This window comes from Pyxicephalus adspersus, chromosome 8, assembly GCF_032062135.1.
Source record: "Pyxicephalus adspersus chromosome 8, UCB_Pads_2.0, whole genome shotgun sequence".
Lineage (NCBI taxonomy): Eukaryota > Metazoa > Chordata > Amphibia > Anura > Pyxicephalidae > Pyxicephalus > Pyxicephalus adspersus.
The window spans coordinates 72,837,378-72,858,929 of record NC_092865.1 but is presented as its reverse complement, the minus strand read 5'-3'; the positions used below and the strand labels follow the sequence as shown (position 1 = coordinate 72,858,929).

Below are 21,552 nucleotides of genomic sequence, written 5' to 3'. Positions count from 1 at the left end.
TTGGCAAATGTGGTTTATATGTTCAAATTGTGCAACAAATATTGTCAATAGAACACATTTTAATCCATATAATAAATTCAGCAAAATACACAAAGGAGGTCATCCCCTGAATAAATCCTCAGGGTATATTTGACCAGTATACACTAGACAAAGATATTCATTCATACTTTTACACACACAGCATCACCTTGCTGACTATTGTGCTTGCCAGTGCGGCGAGTGGGCATACTCCTATGCCTGCCCGCTGCGTGGCATTGATGTCCCCCGTTTGAGCAACAGCCGTTTGCTGCGGGTCTCTGTGCGCCCCAGCTCAGATATTCCGATATCCAAAATGTGTTTTATTGACAATATTTGTTTATTGCACAATTTGAACATATAAACCACATTTGCTTACTCAAACACCCTTCTTTTCTCTGTTTTCTATTTTTCTAATACAACTCACTTATTGAAGTTAGTGGGGTGGGCCAAACTGACACATACAACCGAGAGAGGTGTCTACAACCTCTATTTGTCTTTCTTTGCGACTGTAAAATAGAAAATAACATTAATATGTAATGAGACTAGAAACGGAGGAGTTGGTAAATCAAATCACGAGAATAGCCTAATTACTGTACCGTCCCGTAGATACAGTGCACAAAGTTCAGACACCTTATGAAAAGAATTGTGTTTTTTAGAAGAATTAAAATTCTAGCATTTTCAAAAAAGCAAGCATTACACAAGTCTGTTCTGGGTTCTGTTATACTCTTTTTGCGTTTTTACAAGACAACTCCCTCCCCCACACTGCAGCCCACACATCGGAACTTTTTAGACAATTGAAGTGGTAGGTTATGGAACTCAGTTAGGTTAGATTTAGCGTCATCCAATTTCCACATTTCTAGATGCACAATGAAGCTTTAAGGGGAAAGAGAATTTTCATGGGATGATGATGTGAATACAGCAGTGCATCTGTGGCTATGCTTTCGTGATGGCATTAAAAAGTTAGTATGACGATGGGAAAGATGCATCACAAAGGAAGGTGACTATATAGAAAAGTCATTTAGTTTGTTTTATAAGTTCTTAATAAAGATAAAGCGTGGAAGATTTTTGAGGAACCATTGTAGCTTTCACCCATTGCAGTCCAAAAGAAAATAAATGGTAGTGACAGGGAGGTTCAGTACTGCTCGCTGATAAACTTGCACAAGCTGAGGTTCAGTACCGCTCGCTGATAAACTTGCACAAGCTGGATCTTTAGGAACCAGCTCCGCAGTGCCAGTGCCCAACAGCTAGCAAGGTGCCAGCCCCCAGCAGCCGGTCTGGATCCCTTAATCCTGCTGCAGGTCTGAGTTAGCCCTTAATCTTCCTATGTGTCCAAATAAATTTAAATGAAAAAATATTTATATTGTACGTCCTGATTTGTCAGAATCCTGGAAAATGAGTACGTATATGAGCGCTTTTTAGCCATTACCTTGTTTGGTTTTCTGTAGCTACAGCTGCCTCCTCTTCATCATCATCTTCAGAACTGCTGTCCTGATATCTAGGATCCTCCTGCCACGCCACTTTAGCAGGTTTGATTTGTTCAGTCTTGTAGGGCTCTGTAAAAAGGTTAAGGATTTGTCATTTACAAGGTTTTTGCCCTTTTGATCAGATTTACCACAACAAATATATAATGTAACAAGCGTCACATCTAAAAAAAAATGAGAGGCATTCGAGTTTTTTACCCCAATATCAAAGCAAAATATTAGGACCAAATTGGAACAACAGGATAAGAATATTTTGGGTGTGGTAAATACACAATTATGTATATTTAAGTGTCCACCATACAAGTTCATTTCTCTCTAAAAAAGTCAAACCTAAAAGAACTTCATACATTGAAATCACAGGAAATTTTTTAAGAATTCATGTAGTTAAATGTATGAAGCGAATGATTTGTCATTTGCCAAAATTTAGCCAATACTTTTTTGGGAACAAAAGTCAAAACTTTTAAAGTGGAAACATTGTTTCCCTTTCAAAATGTGTGCAGGGCTTTACTGCAGAAAGAAAAGAGATGTTCCTTCTTCAATAAGCATTCTTACCTGCCTGATTGCCGTCATATCATGTCAGCATGCGCAGGATATCAGGTGCAGCTCAGAGTAGGATGCCCGCACATCCCGGCTTCCCCTGTGGCTGCTAACATGTTTGTCTTGAGGTCGCTATATACAACTAATTATTACCGGTCATCACAAAATTAGAAACAAAATCTTTAATCTTTCATAGATAGGAGATAAAGTATGATTTGTTCAGGGTTGCAGAGCTGGTGCATAAAAAACATCGACTCCTCAGTATATGGTTCCTCCAAACCGTTTAAATGACTAATCATGTATTTTTTATATTGATTAAAATAATGCAACATACATATAATTGGGGCCAATATGAATAAAGTTAATGCTTTTTTTTTTTTTTTTTTTTTTTTTTATTTAACAGCTCCTAGTTTGGATTTTTGCTTTTTTTTTTTTTTTTTTTTTAAAGCAATTTTCACAGCTATAAGAAGGGATTTTTATTGGACGCTCGTTAAAGACACCCAGCAAGACCCTTTTGCTAGGCAAACATGGGACCAACCAGTCTCCCTTTTACCATCTATAGGTTACATTCTAAGTGAGGCAGCAAGAGGTAGAATAGTCATGTACAGACTTGGGTAACGGCATATGTGGGAAAACATAACTCACCTGTTGGGTGATCTGACATTGGGCACATAGGATGATGTGCAGTTAATGGATAGGGAAAATACGGGAGGAATCATCTACCTATGCTCTAGAGATCTGAATAAGGTTTGCAACAAATGGACAAAACATCTCTGTTACAAGTAAACACCTTTTTTTTTTTTTTTTTTGAGGGGGTCACTACAGATCTGCAAAAACATACAGTATATATGTAGGATATTATAAGTACCATGGTAGTACTGTATAATATAGATTATACATTAACAGAACACCTTAAAAACATATAAGAACAGTCATTGTTCATTACTTTCCACTCTGAAATATTTTTCTAGCTTTGCCGACGTAGGACATAAAAAGCACATGGCAAAAACATTTATTTTCTTTTAGAATATCCATCTGAACATAACATAATAGCTGGAGACTATATTCTTTTAAATGAATAATTGAAAAAAGTTTATTATTCTCTAAGAAATGCATTGGATACATTTTAGCTCATGCAAAAAAATCTCAGGTGTTTAGACATCATACAATGTGAAAGAGGTGAAGATAAGTAAAAGAATCAATAAGTAAAAGAGGAAGACTCTTATCAGATTGGGATCATCTTATCAGATGAGTTCTTCCATTTCTGCTATACGATAGATTTGCAACAGTCAGTCTCGTACAGTGGGAGGGACTGCTGATTTCCACAGTTTTGGAATCAATAGTTTAGCAGTGTTCAAAATATGGAACAGAAGGGTTTTCTTGTATTGATGTGGTATTAGGAGTATGATGTGTGAGAATTTGTGCGGGAAAGATAGGGTTCAGCTCTTCGGTGATTTTGGGTATCAGGTCCATGATTTCAGAGCAAAAAGTCTGCATAATTGGGCAGCTCCACATGAAGAAAAGTGCCGTCTTCTGTTCCACATCTTTAACAGTTCTCATCGTAATGAGGTTTTGTTTGTGTAAAGTGTAAGGTACTTTGTAGCAACGTGTGCGTATTTTGAAAATTGTTTTCCTGGATGTTTACTTTTTTGTTTACCAGCCTTTGATAGATTAATATTTTCCCATTCCTCCTCCATAAAGGTTTGGTTTAAATCTGATTGCCACTGTTTGCGAGGGGGCAAGATTTCTGGAGCATTTCTCTTTCAGATCCGACTTGGTTAAAAATGTTGTTATTTAAAAACAAGTCCATCATGGTATTTTAGTTCCTTCAGTTTCCGTTAGTAATGATTGTTTGTCGTAAAGTTTTTGTACTTCGAAAAAGCGTCGAGCTGTTAATTGTCTGTTGTTGCACAATTCTTTAAAAAAAGTAATTTGATAATCCTGGTGGGAAGGCTGGGTTGAACCAGACTGGGGTAAGTGGACCCAGCACTGATGTAATTTGGAATTTACAGGTAACTGTTAGAAATATTCTTAGTAACGTGCCAATAAAGGGGTGAGATAAACGTTTTGTGTCAATATGTCTTTGGAGCCATGGAGTGAAGCCTGAAGGGACTATGGAGCAGAATTGTTCTAGGGATACCCAATCTTTCGATTAAGAATTAGCGTTACAGTCAATCACCCTGTTGAGGTGGCAAGCCCAATAGTATTTTCGAACATCTGGGAGTACTATGCCTCCGTGATGTTTCGGTGCAACTAACTGATGGAATGCAATTCTTGGGGATTTCTGGCCCCAGAAGAAGGCTCGGAATGTGGAAAGCAAAGATTCGAAAAAATGAATCTGGAATATGGATCGATATTGTCTGCATCAGATACAACAGACTCGGTAAGATGTTCATTTTGAGGATAGCTGCTTTTCCAAAGCATGGGAAGGCAGACTTATGACATTTTTTTTTTTAGGTCTGATGGGATCTTGGATAAAAGGGGAGCAAATTTTAAAGAGAAAAGCTCTGGTATTGATGTGGCTAATTAAATACCAAGATAAGTAAAGGATTTATTTTTCCATAAAAAGGGGAAGAGCATTGGCAGTCTTTCACAAGTGAAAGATTTGGAGTAAATAATCTTGAAAAATAATAGATTTTGGAAAGATTCTAGTATCATTAGGAGAGGTAGTAGAGAGGGATTTAGATTGTGTTAATGTAAGCAGGATATCGTCCGCAAATGCTGCCAATTTGTATTCATTACAGCCAATGTGAAGACCGGAGACTGAGGATTCAAATCTAATTTGGGTTAGGAGTGGCTCTAAAGCCAGCACAAATATCAAGGGTGAAAGGGGGCAAACCCTATCTGGTATCTTTCCGGATTGAGAGGGGTTCTGACAAAAGGCTGTTAACTCTCGCTGAAGGGTTGGAATACAGGGACATATTGTGGGAATGCATTCCGATAAAATCTAGAACACCTGCTATATGAACCCATGCTAGCCTATCCAAGGCTTTCTTGGCATCTGCAGGAAAAAAAAACCAAAAAAAAAAAAACTGTTGATTTGATTTTTGAGCCCAATGTGCCAGATTTAAAGTCTTGATGATATTCTCCCTAGCTTCTCTACCTGGGATAAATCCAACCTGGTCCAGGTCCACAAGTTGGGAGATAAGAAGTAGAAGACGGTTGGCTAAAATTTTGACAAAAATGTTAATGTCAACATTCAGTAGGGATATGGGTCTTTACAAATATTATAACGGTCATGACAAATCTTTACTCTTTCGGGATGAGTGTTATATGGGCCTCTAGAAATTCTTTAGGAGGCATTCCATTTTAATTCCATTTTCAAATGAATTAAAAGTGGAAAAAAAAAATGTGGAGATACTGAAGATGCAAAAGATCTAAAGTAGTGGGCAGTCAGACCATCGGGGCCCAGACTTTTTCCTGGCTTCAGTTGTTTTAAGACATGTGTAAATTCTAAGTCTGAGATTGGTCTCTCTAATTTCTCTGCAGACTCAAAATTTTAGGTGGGCCGTATCTGCCTAGAAATATGCAAATGGAATCCTTTCTTTCATTATGTTCCCTTGTTGGTTGCTGGGGCGTGTGTAAATTATATAATTGTGTATAGAACGGATGAAATTATTTGTCCATCTCCTTTTCACATGCAGTCTTCCAGAGGAGTCTCTAATCAGTGTTACTGTGTTTTGGATTCACTTTGCCTGCAAGGCACTTGATAGAAATTTTTATTGCTATGTTCATAAAAAAAAAAATAAAAATAAATGGAGGATAAAGTAAATGTGCAAGGCCTGGTCAGCACCAGTATTCACCAGACACCAGTCCCCCAATCTAACACCTCAGTCTTCACCTATAGCAAGCCCCCGCTCAGCCTTGGGGGACTGCTTGCGTCTCCCCAGCACTCGGTTGACCCCAGGACTTACTGCACAAGAGTTGGTGTCTGGGGATGGGCTGGCAGCAAGCCAGGAGCCCACAGATAAAGCAGTACCAAGATTTCAACAGAGCCAAAATTTCAACAGAGCCAAGTCCAGAATACGGAGCAGAGGTCATACACCGAATATCCCTCCACCAAACTAAGTACACAAGGGCAAAAAACAAGCAGAGTTCGGTTACAGGCAAAGGTCGGTCCAGGCAGCATAAACTCACAAGGTCAGAAATAGGAAATGGTCAGCAACAGTAAATCAGGTGAAAACACACTCCAGCACAGATTAGCCCAGCTATACGCTACAACAGGCCCTGGTGACTGGGAGCAGACAGGTTTATATTACCAGCAGCCAAAAGAAACCCTTTCAGCTGTGTATAGCCTAACAATGGATGCCGGGGATGCCATAAAATACATCAGGCTGCACAACTAAAGAGAAGCAGGGGCTGCTGCCATCTTAGTTATCCTGGCTGCTGCAAATGACTTCGCTGAACAGAACAAACAGTGTTTTATACTGCGATGGCGCACAGCATAGAGTCGCCGGACAGATGAGCATCTCCTAACAAAATGATTGAATGTGAAAAGAGAACTTCCTTTAATCTGTTTCTTAGATCAGTCAGCTCTGTCAGGGTTTCCTCTGCTTGGGAAAGTTTGTGTATTAGTTCTTGTTTGTGGATCTGATTTACCAGCTTAATAATGTCTTGGCGGTCCACTTCAGGAAGATGCCAACTGACCACACTCTTATGTGCTGCCCAAGGTCTCAGCTGGTTCCATTTCTGGTTTAATATTAAGTTCAAAGTATTCCTCTAATTTGGTTTGGACATCTTTAACAACTGCAGCATCTCCCAATAGAGGTGGGTTAAGTCTCCAGAATTTTGTTTTGGGAGCTGTCTGAAAAGGAGAGGGTGAATGTGATGGGGGCATGATCTGAGACGGTTATTGGTTCTATGGATGCCAAGGATAAACAATGCAGTTCTCTTTGACATAAGAAAAAATAACCAAGTGGTGAAAGTTCTTTGTGTTTGGGTGTAATATACACCAAGTGTCTTGTATCATTGACAACGACTCTGATGATTTTATGTTTCGGAGTGCTTCAAAGGTTAGGGCACCTGTAGAACCCTGTGTTGGATTTAGAGGGACATTAAAGTCCTGTAGTAAATTCCTGAAGTGATTTTACTGTTTTTTGGATAAATTTGCCTACTTGTCCCAAAGGTACGGAAGAAGGTACAGGTACTCCAATGTCACTGGTTTATGGTCTAGGAGGACTTTCAAAAACAGATATCGGTCTTCTGGATCTGCCATCTGTTCCTCTAACTGAAAATGAATTTTACTAGAGAATAGAACTGATACATATTTAGAATTGGAGATCAGGCTGGTTGCATGAGATACTGTTGGATACGTTGGGGAAGTTAATTTTTGGATATTAGAGGTCAAAAAACGGGTCCCCTTTATGGTGCAGGGTCCGTCAAGAGAGACCATAGTATTAGTTGGAAGAATAAGGCAAAAGGATGGAGAATTTATCAGGGAATATTTGGTTATATTTATTGGAATTCTGGAGTGGATGTGTTTAAGTTCAAACTCACTTATCAATGAAAAACCGGAAGTGGTCAGCTAGGGATAAATTACCCAACTGAAGGGGGGGGTAATCTAAAACAGCCGGTAGCCTAATTTGTCATCATTGTACAACTTAAAAAAAAAAAATCTATCTGAACAAAAAAGATAATATTTACTTACAGCAACACATAATAAGTAATATATTGGATAAACCAAGTCTGTGATAAAACATATTGCAAGTGCAAAACAGGTTGTGGAATAAAGGTCAATCCATCCCCTGCAAAACAAATCAGTGATTCCTTAAGGTAATGTTGGGCTTCCACTATATCTAACAAGTATAAACTAGGCTGTACTGTAGTCTTTCGGGAGAGAAGTTTCGAGTACTGTATTGTGAGTATTAGTTACACTTGAGATCGTTCACTAACCCCTCACTACCCAATAGTCACATCAATGTACAAGCTATATGTGAAGAATTAAAGACATCTCTACAAAAGTTGGGCCTATTTTCGGAACGTGACTCATTTATGGTTAATAAACTGAGTTACAGGGTCATTGAACCAATTCCCTGTAGTAACAGGTTCCAAATATAATGTTTTTAAATGTAGGTTAGCTATTCTTTTATTATCCAAGTATAACTTTAGCAAAATGTGGGAAAGATTTCAAATATATACAACCTATCCGCTTAACTATTTGATAAGCTATTAAAGAGTTTAGGAGCTAATCTATCAAGATTAGTTACTAAGAAGGTTATGTCTTGGGTTTGTAAACTACAGCTTTAACCTCCTGGGCAGTTCATTTCTGTCCGTATTTATATGTCTAAAAATGGTACATTGTTTTTCATGAAAATGTATTTTACAGAATATTAGTATGAAATATATGAAATATATTATGTATATATGAGTATGAAAAAGTTTGAAACACAAAATCATGTCAAAATAATAAATTAAATGAATTAAAAAAATGTTTTCTTTAATTCTTTAAAAAAAATATATATATCCTCATACAATTATTTTATACCGTAAAATAAATGTTAATGAAAGACAATGTACTGCTTTTTACACATAAATCCACTGTATAGCATGAAATACAGTTATTTTGTATAGAATGCAATTCAATGGATTTGAATTCCCCGCCCCGCCGGGAACGTCCTTACGCACCAATGTAACTGGGATCTCCCCCGGTGACTCATTGACTGCAGAGGAAGCCGGCCAGGGGAAGAAAGAAGACGGACATCGCAGAGAAGGACAACGCGGGACGCCAGCGGATCAGGTCGGTAGCCATTTACTATTACTTCCTATAGGTTTATCTACCCCAAGTGTGACTCTGGGTTACAGCTTTTAGCATCTTTTTTCTACCCCGAGTCACACTCGGGGTTACTGCCCAGAAGGTTAATCAAATACAGGAGTTAGTTCTATGTATTGATATGTTTAAATTGCAGAATAATTGCCTATTTTGAATATGGAATTTTGTTGCGATAAAATACCACGCAGGGAATAGTTTCTTTAGAACATACTTACAGAAAGAGATGATTATTTATATAAAAAAAAAGGATAAAAAGCATAGAAAAACCTGGTATCAATTGTGTATATACAATTTTACTGAAGTAAGTATTGGATGTAGATCTGTAGACTTTTCTATATGGTGGACAATCTTTCATAAGGTGGTGTCATTGTCTCGTCCTTTCGGGACTGCGCCTCCATCCTTGAGCTACATGAGAAGGATCATGACTTTCTGGAGCTGCTGGTCTAATCCTAGGCATGGATAGTTCTATATAACAATCGGGCAAATCCATCTCTGGTAGCCGTAGGTGTTGCAAGAAAGTAGGGAGGTCATCAGGAGTGCGAAGCTGGTATGTTCTGTCCTCCAAAGTAGCAGATAGACAAAAAGAGAATCTCCACTTATATGGAATACAACATTCTTTCAGAACCGAAAGGAGAGCCTAAAAGGCTCTGCGTTGTTGAAGAGTGGATAGCTGATAAATCTTAAATCGAGTTGAATCTATACTGCATTGAAAAGAATGTGATCTTTGGAACGTGCCTGTCTCATTATTTGTTCCTTGAGTAAAAAGGCAGCAGATGATAGGGGGTTCACCATCTCTGCTTCTTGGGTGAAGGGCCCTGTTTTCTTTCACATTCTATGGGAGATTTGGCAGGTCGCTCTAAAAAACTGATGAATTGCAATGCCAGATGTAGTTGGTCAGTCTCTATTGTTTCTGGTGACCCCTAATACGTATATTTCTGCATCTGCCTCTATTATCACGATCTGTACTGCAATAAACTGTACTGAAGGTTGACTTGAAATAGTACATAAGTCTCTAGTATCATCATTTGTTAGCACAGGCTTGCTCAACAGCAGATATCTGTTCTGTTGCTCCAAGGCTGTCATCCTTTAGATCGGAGATTGCTGGAGGTCTAGAGATCTGTACGTTGGGGGAGTTGGCTCATTTAGGTCAGCATCAGGTCTGTAGGTAGAGAAAAAGAGAAGACATACTCTGGCGTCTTCTCTTTTCTCTCTGTGCACCTCTGCTGCTTCAAAGCGATCACATGACATCTGACAGCCAATCGAGCTGCATGTCATGTGCTCGCATTGCTTGTACACAGACTACTAGAAAGTAGGGAGGTCATCAGGAGTGCGAAGCTGGTATGTTCTGTCCTCCAAAGTAGCAGATAGACAAAAAGAGAATCTCCACTTATATGGAATAAAACATTCTTTCAGAACCGAAAGCGATCACATGACATCTGACAGCCAATCGAGCTGCATGTCATGTGCTCGAATTGCTTGTACAGACTACTGTGTACATTTACCGGCATTTCATACAAACACCGCTGCGGATCACTTCCGGTCCGCGGATGGTGGTTGGGTGCCGCTTCGTTTTCAATAATGGATCATGTACTCGCGGCCCACTGAAAACACCGCCGCGGCCCGGTGGTTGGGGACCGCTGGACATGATGGTTCAGAATATACACAATGTAAATAGTCCCCAAGGTTGGCAACACACGGAAAAAAAATTACATCAGAATGTCAGTGGACATTAGATATATATACTGGATCTTAAGATCTTTAAAACAATGTCCCAGTTTCCCAATTAGAGACCAGTGGAAATATTTAGCAGCCTGTGAGAAAACTTGAAACAACTGATGTAATAATTGCCTGTGTTTTTAAATAATGTCTTGAATCTTTTTCTTTTGTATCAGCAGAAGAATAGACATGCAGAAGATTAACTGATGAAAGTGATTATGCAGGTAAAAAATATATGGTATACTTGCTCTTTGTCATTCCTAATGACGTTTGAGTCAGATGGCATCTGTGCAGTGTATGAGAATCCAAGGATGGATTATTCTTTCCACCTTCATGCATTTAGATGTGCAGATTAAGTGGCTGGGAAAGGATGATGATAGACCTGATTCAGGATCTGAATTTGGAAAGCTCTCACACTGGCAGCAAAGCGCTGACACAATCTAAAATCCAAGATGGCCGCCGGGTGCCACGCAGCCGACCCCCAGAGCTCTGGTTTCAAAGCTCCCTCCTTGCTTATCTGCTGGCTTGGGGATTCTGCTGACCCACTATAACATTGCCCACTCACTTAAAACACATCCCCCTAAGTTTTGGGGACACTTCTGTGAGGTCTCAGCGTGCCGAGATTAATTCGATAATTTAAAGTTTTAAATAACAGTACAATCGATATACAACAGTTCAAACAAATACCAAAAAAAAACAGCCAAAAAGGAAGTGAAATGCTAGTATACAAAAACATCAAGGGGGATTGGGGGGGAAAGGGCTAATAATCAAGGGGGAGGCCTGGAAGCCATGGGGGAAGTGGAGATGGATTTTCTTATCTCCTTGAGCCAGTAAATAGGAGATTGCCTATGAACCCTAAAGCAGAACATCCTGGCTAGATGTTTCCCAATTTTAATGGCAAACTCATAATAGTGTTTTTTAGCCTTATATCTGTAGGGACTGCTTGCAACTCTAAAATCTGTAGGAGTTCCTGTCTGGCGCTAGTGAGTTTTAAAAGGTGTGTGGGCGAGAGGTCACGTTTGTATAATCTCTCTAACCCAGCGATCTGTGCAAGTAAAGATTTAAAGTGTGCTGCACGTTTCCTCTTTAGCCTGGAGCCATGTTTAATAAAAAATACCTTGCAGGACACATTCCCACCAAGTGAGCAGGTGTGTAGGGTCTTGGGCATGTGCCCTCCTGGAATTCTGCTAGTCCCCTTTCTACCTTTGTTGCACATTATAGGTCTTTAATAAGGGAGTCATTCACTTGCCAGGAGGCAAACACCCTTCGTGCAGGGATCAGATCTAGTTTCAAAAAACACCAGGGAGTGATCTGACCACACTCATAGGCCAATCCGAGCCCGAAGTGGGCTATCCAACAATGTCTTTGATATCAGAAAATAGTCAATTCTTTTATATGTATTATGACCATAGGAGTAATTGCAAAAACGCGTGGGGGCATAAATGTTAGCCAGGGTGTACAATTTGTCAACCAATTTAATTGATAAAAAGATGCATCTCCCATAAGGGTCAAAATATGATTTGAGTATCTCTGGGGAAAGCAAACTATATCCAGAGGTGCAAATTTCTGCTCCAACTTCCCTATGTGGGGTGCCATGGAAAGTCAGGAAAGTGGTCCCCGGGTCCAACCAGGAGATTAAGTTAACAGTAGTTTATTTAGTGGCTAAACTATATAAAAAATATAAGTAAACAGCACACTATTTAAAAGGTCAACTAATAAAAGTAGTAACTCACAACCTCAAATAAAATATGGGATCTCGTGGAGAGTTCTGTACTAAGAAACCAACTACCGCCAGTCAAACAGTAGTAGCAACCAATGGGCCCAGTAGACCAACAGGACAAGTAATCAGAGGAATGTCTATCCAGGTAGTGGAGCGGAGTGGGTAGCACATCACCAATGGGGGGTAGAGTGTTCAACAGCGAGGTGGAGTGCTTTGTTTGGAAGACTGTGGCATGCACAGAGGTTTCCATGTCTGTTGGCTCCACAGAGACGGCTACAGAGGTACCAGGGCCCGGAGCACAACTCACCAATTAAAGTAGGACAGAAAAAAATCAAAGTAGGACAGAAAGCGGGGTTAATCGGACCAAGTGGTGGAATGGAATAGCTTTATTGTAGTGGAAGGCGGTCAGCTGAAAAGGGGAATCCCCAATATTAGCAAATTCCATGTTCCCTAAAAAGAGACCAGCTCTGCAGAGGGTGAGCATATGGCGTAATAAATCCTGGAGCAATTGGATAGGTGCAATGTTGAAAGTGATAGAAGATTGCTATCTGGTGACTTGCATGATCTCTTACTAGAGCTTGAAAGAGTGCAGTCGGCAGATGATGTCCCTGGGATGTGCCAGATCCTTGTTTTTGGGCCCCAGAGCTCTATGAATTCAATTTATGGCAATAGAATGATCTACGGAACACAAAGTCTCAGGACCAGCAGATTCAGGGATCCCACAAATGCGACTGTTGTTTCCCGGACTCCTATTGTTCAGTTCATTACGTTGGTGGTTTAATTTGAAACAAGACGGGGTGGGGGGGGGTGGAGGTTAGTACACAAAAAAAACCCAAAAAACAAAACAAAAAAAAAAAATAACCCTGAACTAATCTGTTTTAACTAAGCAGGTACAACAGGATTTTGGTTGCATATGTTTGGAAATGTGGTAGCTACTCTGCAACATCAAGGAAGGTAATAATTACAAACTATAAGACATTGTATAGAAAGGCACAAACAGGAGGCTTCCCTAGAAGAAGCCCTTTCATACATATATAAACAGCAGTAGCCCATGCATTGACATTATTTGTGCTGTTACAAGGGCATTAGTAATTTGTAACCGCAAAATGCCTGCACACAATATGTTAACAGTGTTCTTACCATTAGTAGATGTGTTCCGATCAGTACTATTCTCAAAGAATGAAAATGTAAATCCCACATGTTCTTCTGAGTTCACATTGTGATAGCCAACAAGCTCATTTGAACAGGCCCCATCTGCTTCCTTCTTCTCCGGTTCCACCTCCTGGTCCCATGTTGTGTTCTGCTCCTTTGTGTTCTGAATCTTTGAGGCTCCAAACACTTCTCTAAAGTCCATGACTATCTCATGATAGGTTTCTTTGGAGACATCTGGTAACTTTTCCGCTTCTAGTCGCTTTTTTTTTCTCTCGGATTTGCTGAGAGGACAGAAAGATGTTATTTAAATCACAAAGTTTGCTATATGGGATTTAAATCAATCCAAATAAACTGAAATATTTGATTAGGGGAGTAAACCAGTAGAGTAACAAAAAAAACGTCCTGTAAATTATGTCACACTCTTTAAATTTCTTTTACCTGTGGCCTACAGAAGTTCCAATGCTGAATGTAGATATCCATGAACAGAATAAGAACCCGGTTCGGCATAACTAGGACCACACTAAATTTTCTACAATTATATTAGGAGGTATGATATTGCAAATACAAGCTTTTTAATCAGCTTTAACCGTTCTCCTTTTGAATAAATGAACACAATGCTAACAGCACTAACTGCAAATCCTACTGACCCACTACACTAGTCTTGATAAAATGTTAGAAATCAGCACAATAAATATCCAAATAGGGAGAGAAGTATGTTGGTCTATTCTTATAGTAGTAGTTACAGAGATCTTGCTGTGCCAATATAAGACCCTTTTTAAAACTGAATAGCAGTTTTTATAGATCAATCATTGTCCATATGTTTAAAACAGGGAGGAACTGAAGACAGATCGCACAGAGAAAAATAAAGAAACATGTAGTCAGAGCTGATTTATTTATATTTTTCCATAATAGATTTCTAAGTGTGAATTTGACTTTTTGTATATTGGACATTCATGTGTTCTACTACCTACCAGAAGATACACAAGATTTACTCCTTGGACATATAACATTTTAGACATATTAGTCAGCATGGCTTCAAGAAAGACAAAAGTTGTCAAACAAATTTACTCTCTTTTTATGAGGAAGTAAGTAAACAGGTAGACAGTGGAGTAGCAGTTGATATAATGTCATAGTTCTCCCCAGAGGTTTTTAGCCGGCAGTGTTTTTATATAGAATATGGGCAGTGCTGAGAGGGGGTCACTGTCTGTCTTGTCCCCATCTGATATCACATGCATGATGCTATTAAAGCATCGCCAAATTTTTAACATTATATTAACGAGTGACTTTCTCTGGTATGTAATGGAAAAATGTGCGTTTTTTGTTTTTACACTTTTGTGGAGAGGACCTCTCCCCTTCATTCTTCACTTCCATTTCGGTAAAGACCGAAGGGGAAATCCGCATCCTCCTGGGATATTTGTGTCACATTATACTCCTTGTGTGCATTCACCTTCAGAGGATTTCTTATAATGTAAAAAAAAGTGTTCAATCTAATGCATGTGCAGTGCAAGGCAGCATTGGATGTACAAGTGAGGATCAGAGAAAAGGTGGAAGCTGGGCCAGCGTGGGCCTCTGGGCTAATTTTGTAAAAGAATCAAGTGAAAAAAAATGTTTTCACAAAAGTTCACTTTACCTAAATATAGACACAGGAGCACATCTGAAGTACGCCTAGGGGCCCAGCACTTATGGCCTGTGTACATAGAGTAGAAAAGTTGGATATACTAACAGGGCAGGGATTACAAAGTTGTAACAAATCATTGGGAGAAGGTAGAACACCAAAACAATAAGAGGTTACTGATGACCCATGGCATAAACAACTGGGAGCACTAAATTTGCCGTGTTTTGCCACACCACCTTTTTTACCACTCGGCTACAGCTTCCCACCACCCAGCTGAAAAAAATTTCTGGGGAGAACACTGAATGTACTTAGGCTTTGCTAAACCATTTGCCACTGTACCCCACAGACGGGTAATATGCAAGTTAGGGTCGATAGGTTTAGAAAAGTCAATGTGTAAATGGATAGAGAACTGGCTTAAAGATCGCATCCAGAGAGTTGTAATTAATGATTCATACTCTGGTGTAAGGGTATTAGTGGTGTGCAAAATCTGCTTGAAATATTGTCCCTTATTAACTTGCAATATGAAAATTACAAAACCTGTTTCTGACAGACCTCAATTTGTGTATAAAAAAGTACCACTGAGAGGGAACAAACTAAAGAGAAGTCACTTCACAACCAATAGGGACGATGTGTGTGATAATCCTGGTACCTTCAAATGCCATGCCTGCAAACCATGCAAATGGATATATGATGCAAAGGATGTCGCATTTAAGGGGAACCAGATTAATAAACATAAAATTAATGCGAGGCAAGAACTACAATTGTTCAATTAGGTGAGATATACAACAGCTCAACAAATACATATGGTAACTCTATATACAAATGTAAATTACTTTACCTTTCTTTTTTTCCTTCTGCCTTTGTTTCAAATGTTGTATGATCTTCCTTTGCAGGATCATAATGAAGGGCATTCAGATCTCTAAGAAAAAACATTTTTTTTTTTTAATTGTGCAATTTGCCAGATACTGGTGGGTCATACAGAATAGTGAAAGATTTCTTTTAGTAGACACTTCAGTTAAGAAGCAAAAAAAAAAAAACAAAAAAACAAAAAAGAAAACGTTACTTGAAATTTTTGCCTTTGGTTGTCTGGTTGCTTGCTGTCTGTGGTTCCACATTAATGTTCATGATACTCTGCAAAATGCTAAGGTTTTTCTTCTTTTCAGCAGATAGGTCACATTCCTCATGTACTTTTGACTTATGTTCCTCTGTAAGAACCATCAAGGTAAGTTCACAAAATGGTACTTGTAGAATTAAAAAAAGCAGTAAAATATTTCAAACACGCTTGAGATGATAGAACATACTGAACCAAAAGGATCAGTTTTTAATGTTTTTTTTTTATATTATTGAACAGGTAGTCCCCAAGTTAAGGACATCCAACATACGGACGACTCCTACCGTAGATACGAACGGGGCTTTCCTGCTCGCTCATGTGCAAGACAGATGCTTGAAAGGGGGAAGTGGGGCGGTTCGCATGAACTGCAAAAGAAATCTTTTGCTAAAGACAGCTGAGACAGCTCTTTTGCAACATCTTGTAACTCTTTAATGACCAAGACAAACTCTGCAGTTGTTTCTTACTTACATACAAATTCAACTTAAGAACAAACCTACAGTCCCTATGTTGTATGTAACCGGGTGACTACCTGTATTCAATCTTTATAGGTAGTAGCACGACTGTCTAGTGGTCCTTTATGGAAAAAATTCTCCTGATGCTTTAGTTATTGGACTTTAAATATTGTTCAATGTAGTACAATAGCTTCCGAAATAGAATAAAAACTTTTTTCTCAATTAAATGCTTCAACAATTCTGAAACAATGTGTTGCACCTACTTGGTAAATATAGGCCTGTGTAGTACAATCCAAAAATAAAGCAAATAAATTGGAATTGGCTGATAATTGTCTGCTTACCTGAGGCTTCCTCATCCTCACTGCTGCTCTCTAGGAATCGGGAGTCCATTTTGAATCGCTCATCTGTTCCAAAGTGGGACTGCAACTGCATAAGCTACACAATTGCAGGAAAAAAAATAAATTATTGGTGGAAGAAAGGTTCCTAATTGTAACCATATAAAAACAAACAAAAGCATTAGCTCCACACAAAAAAGCCAGAAAAGGGTTAAAACAGACACTGTCAGTTACAAGTAAGAATATTGTTACCACAACAACTTTTTAGAAAGTATGGTGTCCTAGGGATAAACTTTATCAAATAATTCTCAATAATATCATGCTGACCTTCATACCAGACCTCCCTTCATAATGAGTCTTGATTTCAAATCCTTTGTCTTCGTTATCAGAATCTTCTCCACTGCTATGGAAAAGCATGGATGTGTCTTGTTTTGCTTTCTATATAAAGAAAATGTTTAAAGTTAAAGAGTATATAATACAACTGTACCAATAAACGAAAAAAAAAAAATGCTGCCAGGATAAATCTTACATTTCCAGAATCCATTTCTTTCTTGTCACTGGCAATTACTACTTCTGTTTCATTTTCCGAATCAGAATTAAACACAATATGCTGGCTCTTTTTTGAAGCATGGACGTCCTAAAATGATAGCATGAAAAAGATTTCTTTTTGTTAATTTCAGGTAACATCCATTAAACTAGCCATGTAATGTACATGACATTATTATTATTATTATTATTATTATTATTATTATTATTATTAAACAGGATTTATATAGCGCCAACATATTACGCAGCGCTGTACATTAAATAGGGGGTTAATACAATGCAGAAAAAACTGGTACACTACTTCCAAAAAAACTATTCGTTTTTCATTCCTCACAGACACTCACAATATTGCTCAAAGTGTTAAATATCATACTAACCATTTATCTTGGGCAGTGTTTCAACCTGCTAAAATATTTAATAATACCATTTGATTTAAACAGTAGTGTAAGACTTGTTTTTCTCAGGTTGCCAACTCCCTACCACCTTATTGGGGAAAAATACTTTAAAGATGGTATCATAGTTACCACTTCTTCACGCCAGTAAACTGTTGCCTTTGGTTATCTACCCGGGGCAGCCCAATAGGATATGTATGGGGGCAGCAGTAAGCAGTTTAGTACCACTCATTGCAGGCCAGGGATAAATCAGCAAATGAGCTACGGTGAGAGCCCCATTGCTTGCTACTATCTAAACAGGCTCTAAAAATAAAACAAATAGTGCTTACCAGTTGCAGCAGGGCACCTTGAATAATTTGCTTCTGTAGTTCGCGCTCTTTCCTCCTTTCTATCAATGCTAGAACACGCTTTTGATTATCTTGAAGCTGTTTTTCTTTTGGGGTCTGCTCTTTTGCTGCATCACACAGAGACATTCCAGGTTTGGCAGATGATAATGAAGTACAGCTTAAGTCTCTGTAGCCTTCTTCATTATTATCATTGTTGCTACTTCTGTTTTTTGACTTGGCTTCAAGACATATCTGTTTGGGGCCCCTGTATGGTTCTTGTTCTTCTGTTTTCTTGGTTTTACAACATGAAAATCCATTGAGCTGAAGATCATCGCTAACCTTAACATTTGCTGTGGCAGCTGACGCCAACAAAGAACCAAGGCCTTTAAATGTTGGAGGTTTCACAGAAGAATCTTTTATCTTTCTTTGATTTGATTGCTGACCACAGCTACTGTCATCTTCTAAAATTGAAGCTACTATATCATTTGGTTCTAGGACTCTCTTAACGTGTCCAGATTCAGGATCCTTTTTGGGCTTTGTTTTTTCTTTTAGACTTTCAGCTTCTTTTTCCAGTTCGTAGGTATTAACAAGTGTCTCCGGTTCTGTAGGCGATTTTGGTTCCTGAACTTTATCTTCAATATTCTCTCTACTATAGTGTTTATTTAGAGACTTGTGATGCTCCTCAAAATCAGAATTGCTCCCGTCAGATTCACAATTACTCTGCTTGGCTGATTTCAATAATCTATTTTGGAGGTTTTCAGTTTTCAATTTCTCCTTAATATCTGGGAATGCCCCAACATTTTGTTTCTGTTCTAGAGGATATATTGTTTTAGATCCTGAAGCATGTAAATTATAAGCAATATCATAACCTTCTTTTGAACTAATAATATCCTCAGTGTCATATTCACTATCACTCTTAGCCTCATCATCAAATTCATTTGCTTCTTTTGCAAGTTTTTCCAAATCCTTTATTGTCAAATCCAAATGAAAGCAGTTCTGCATCATAGCTTTATATTCTTCATCTGAATACAAATCACTGTTGTCATCTTCAGAGGTATCGGTGTCAGTGTCCGATTCTGACCTATTTATCTTAGTATCCTTGGATTTACATTTGTCTATAATGTCCTGTGCATAAGTAGAAGCCTCTTTAATCTATTGAATTTTTAATTGAGAGCACATGTTACTTTTTACAGTTTCCTCTTTATTTTTTAAATTATGATCACACCTTTTCTGGAATTCTTTTGTAACTGTGATTATTTCATCAGTATCTGCAGAATCATATTCACAGTCATCCAGGGTATTACCAGTAAATTTCATCTTTGGTGCAGCTTTCTGTTTCGGCCAATGTGGTGTGTAGCTAAACTCTAAAGAGTCATCCACTACCTCAATATCAGAATCTTCAACATGGTTACCAGTCGCTCTGGTTGGTATTTCTCTCTTAAGAAAAGCTTGCTCTTCTTCCACAGAGTCATAACTGTTTGTTTCAAACTTCATTTCAGCTGTTTGTACAGATGCTCTATGAATTCTGAGATTGACTTGTGTATCATCAGCACCATTTACCTTCTTTTTTGGAGGAGGCGTTAGGTTTGGGAACTCTCCTCTGCGTTTTTTACTGATTTCATCATCTCCTTCCTTCAGCTGCCAAGTTAACTGGGAAACTGGTACAATTTTAAAAGCATCATCTATTTTTCTAATGTTATGACAATATTTGGAAGGATCATATTTCATGATGTTGAAGTGTGTTAAGGAATAGTCTAAAGTACCTATCAACAATTCAAAAAAAAAGTAATATTCAGAGCATTCCAAGTATAGGTTTGGAAACCATTTTAGGACTCCTACATGTACAAATAAAAACTAAGCTGTACTAAATAAGCGAAGCCTACAATTGTAAGTCTGACTGTAATTACAGATGTTTGGGGTAAGGTAATGCTGACTAATGAAAATTCTTTTTCTTGCCATGCTACTGACCTAGCTTTAATAATTTGAGTTGCAAGCAAAACATATGTAGATTAGGAAAATCTGAGACTTCAAGCTTCCTCTGCAAAACAAAGGCGACTAGCATCCATATTCCTACCTTGTATTTCACCCTACTTCCAAGTCAAAAAAGAAATTAAAAATGATGAGTTACCAAGCACAGTATTAAAGGAAACAGATCACTATAGATCATGCTTATGTATTGTATTCAATTATGTTTTGTACTTATTTATATAAAAATTGTAATTATCTTTATTATGATATACTTAGTGTAAGCCTCTAACTCCTGATGAAGCCATTGTGTGAAACGCATCGGGCAGTGAGACACTACTGACACTTATGGAAATGATACTGTGATATGTAAATATTGATACCTTGTATATGTATACCATTTGGGCTTGATACTGTACTCAAATCCACTATGTTTGATTCTGTTTTGTTTCAATATTGAACTTAAAATAGTGTTATTTTATCTTTACACGTTTGCACAACAAGCCGTCTTCTTCTCATCCCTGTTTGCATGGTTTAATTTTGAGGCTTGGTAAACACCTATACATTTCAACAACTTGGCTTCCCTTTTGGGCTCTTTTCTTCTCTTCCTGACCTACAACTAGGAAACCTACATATTCAATTTAAAAACTGTGAACTGTTGATCTAGAAGATGGTACCAAAAACAGACTCAAACAATATAGTACCCACATTTGGCAGTTTTTCATAACCTTGTTACAACAGATTGAGGCCCTGTGAGCTGTGGGACCCCTGTACATACTTTAAACTATGGGGTGTGTGTTCAGCAGTCTCCTCTTTCCTAGCTTCGGCCTCTATACCTTGACTGACCTAGGACTCCATAAGTCACTGTGTTCATCCTACTCGTATGTTTCCAATCCCAACAAGCCCTTTTCTCTGAAGTTACTAAATTACATGATTCAATACAGCTTTTGCCAACTAGAGATACTAAAGTGTAAACATACATGATGGGAAGCAGGACATAGCTAAAATCAAAGAGAAAACAGAGGTACTTAACGACAGGTTTGGTACCAAGAGTGTCTAAACTGTGAGAAAGATTCTCACTCCCAGCAAGGCATCTCCATCTTTCTACTAATGATTTGGAAAATAGATCACACAGGAACAATATATAGCTGTAAGGTTTCTCCTCGTATGATTGTGCAATACGTATCTCAAGCTATTGGGGATACAGCATCTCTGTGGCAGAAATTAAAAATTAGAAAGTACATTGTACACTGGGCCCCCAAGCTCACAGAAACCTGAAAGGCCTCAGAACAATTTACAAACAGTCCATTTCTATAACATTTAGGAGGAAAATATGAGGGCAGCTTGGGTGAAGGGCCTGGTAGACCTTGATGCAGGATGTACCACTCTTCTACCTGATGTATCACTTAAAAAAAAA

General features: G+C 38.4%; 2 protein-coding genes across 2 annotated transcripts in view; one reads left to right on the top strand and one right to left on the bottom strand.

The window, feature by feature from the left end:
* PICK1 (protein interacting with PRKCA 1) overlaps nucleotides 1–21,552 on the top strand; it is a 624,859-nt gene that overhangs the window by 260,007 nt on the left and 343,300 nt on the right. The window lies entirely within an intron of this gene.
* Nucleotides 1–21,552, bottom strand: part of NOL8 (nucleolar protein 8) — a gene marked incomplete in the record, with an annotated part of 45,077 nt that overhangs the window by 8,579 nt on the left and 14,946 nt on the right. The window contains 8 exon segments of the mRNA XM_072421247.1: nucleotides 1,445–1,571; nucleotides 13,382–13,674; nucleotides 15,847–15,927; nucleotides 16,072–16,213; nucleotides 16,913–17,006; nucleotides 17,234–17,344; nucleotides 17,436–17,543; nucleotides 18,174–19,901. Of these exon segments, the coding sequence (XP_072277348.1) occupies nucleotides 1,445–1,571; nucleotides 13,382–13,674; nucleotides 15,847–15,927; nucleotides 16,072–16,213; nucleotides 16,913–17,006; nucleotides 17,234–17,344; nucleotides 17,436–17,543; nucleotides 18,174–19,901 (2,684 nt within the window).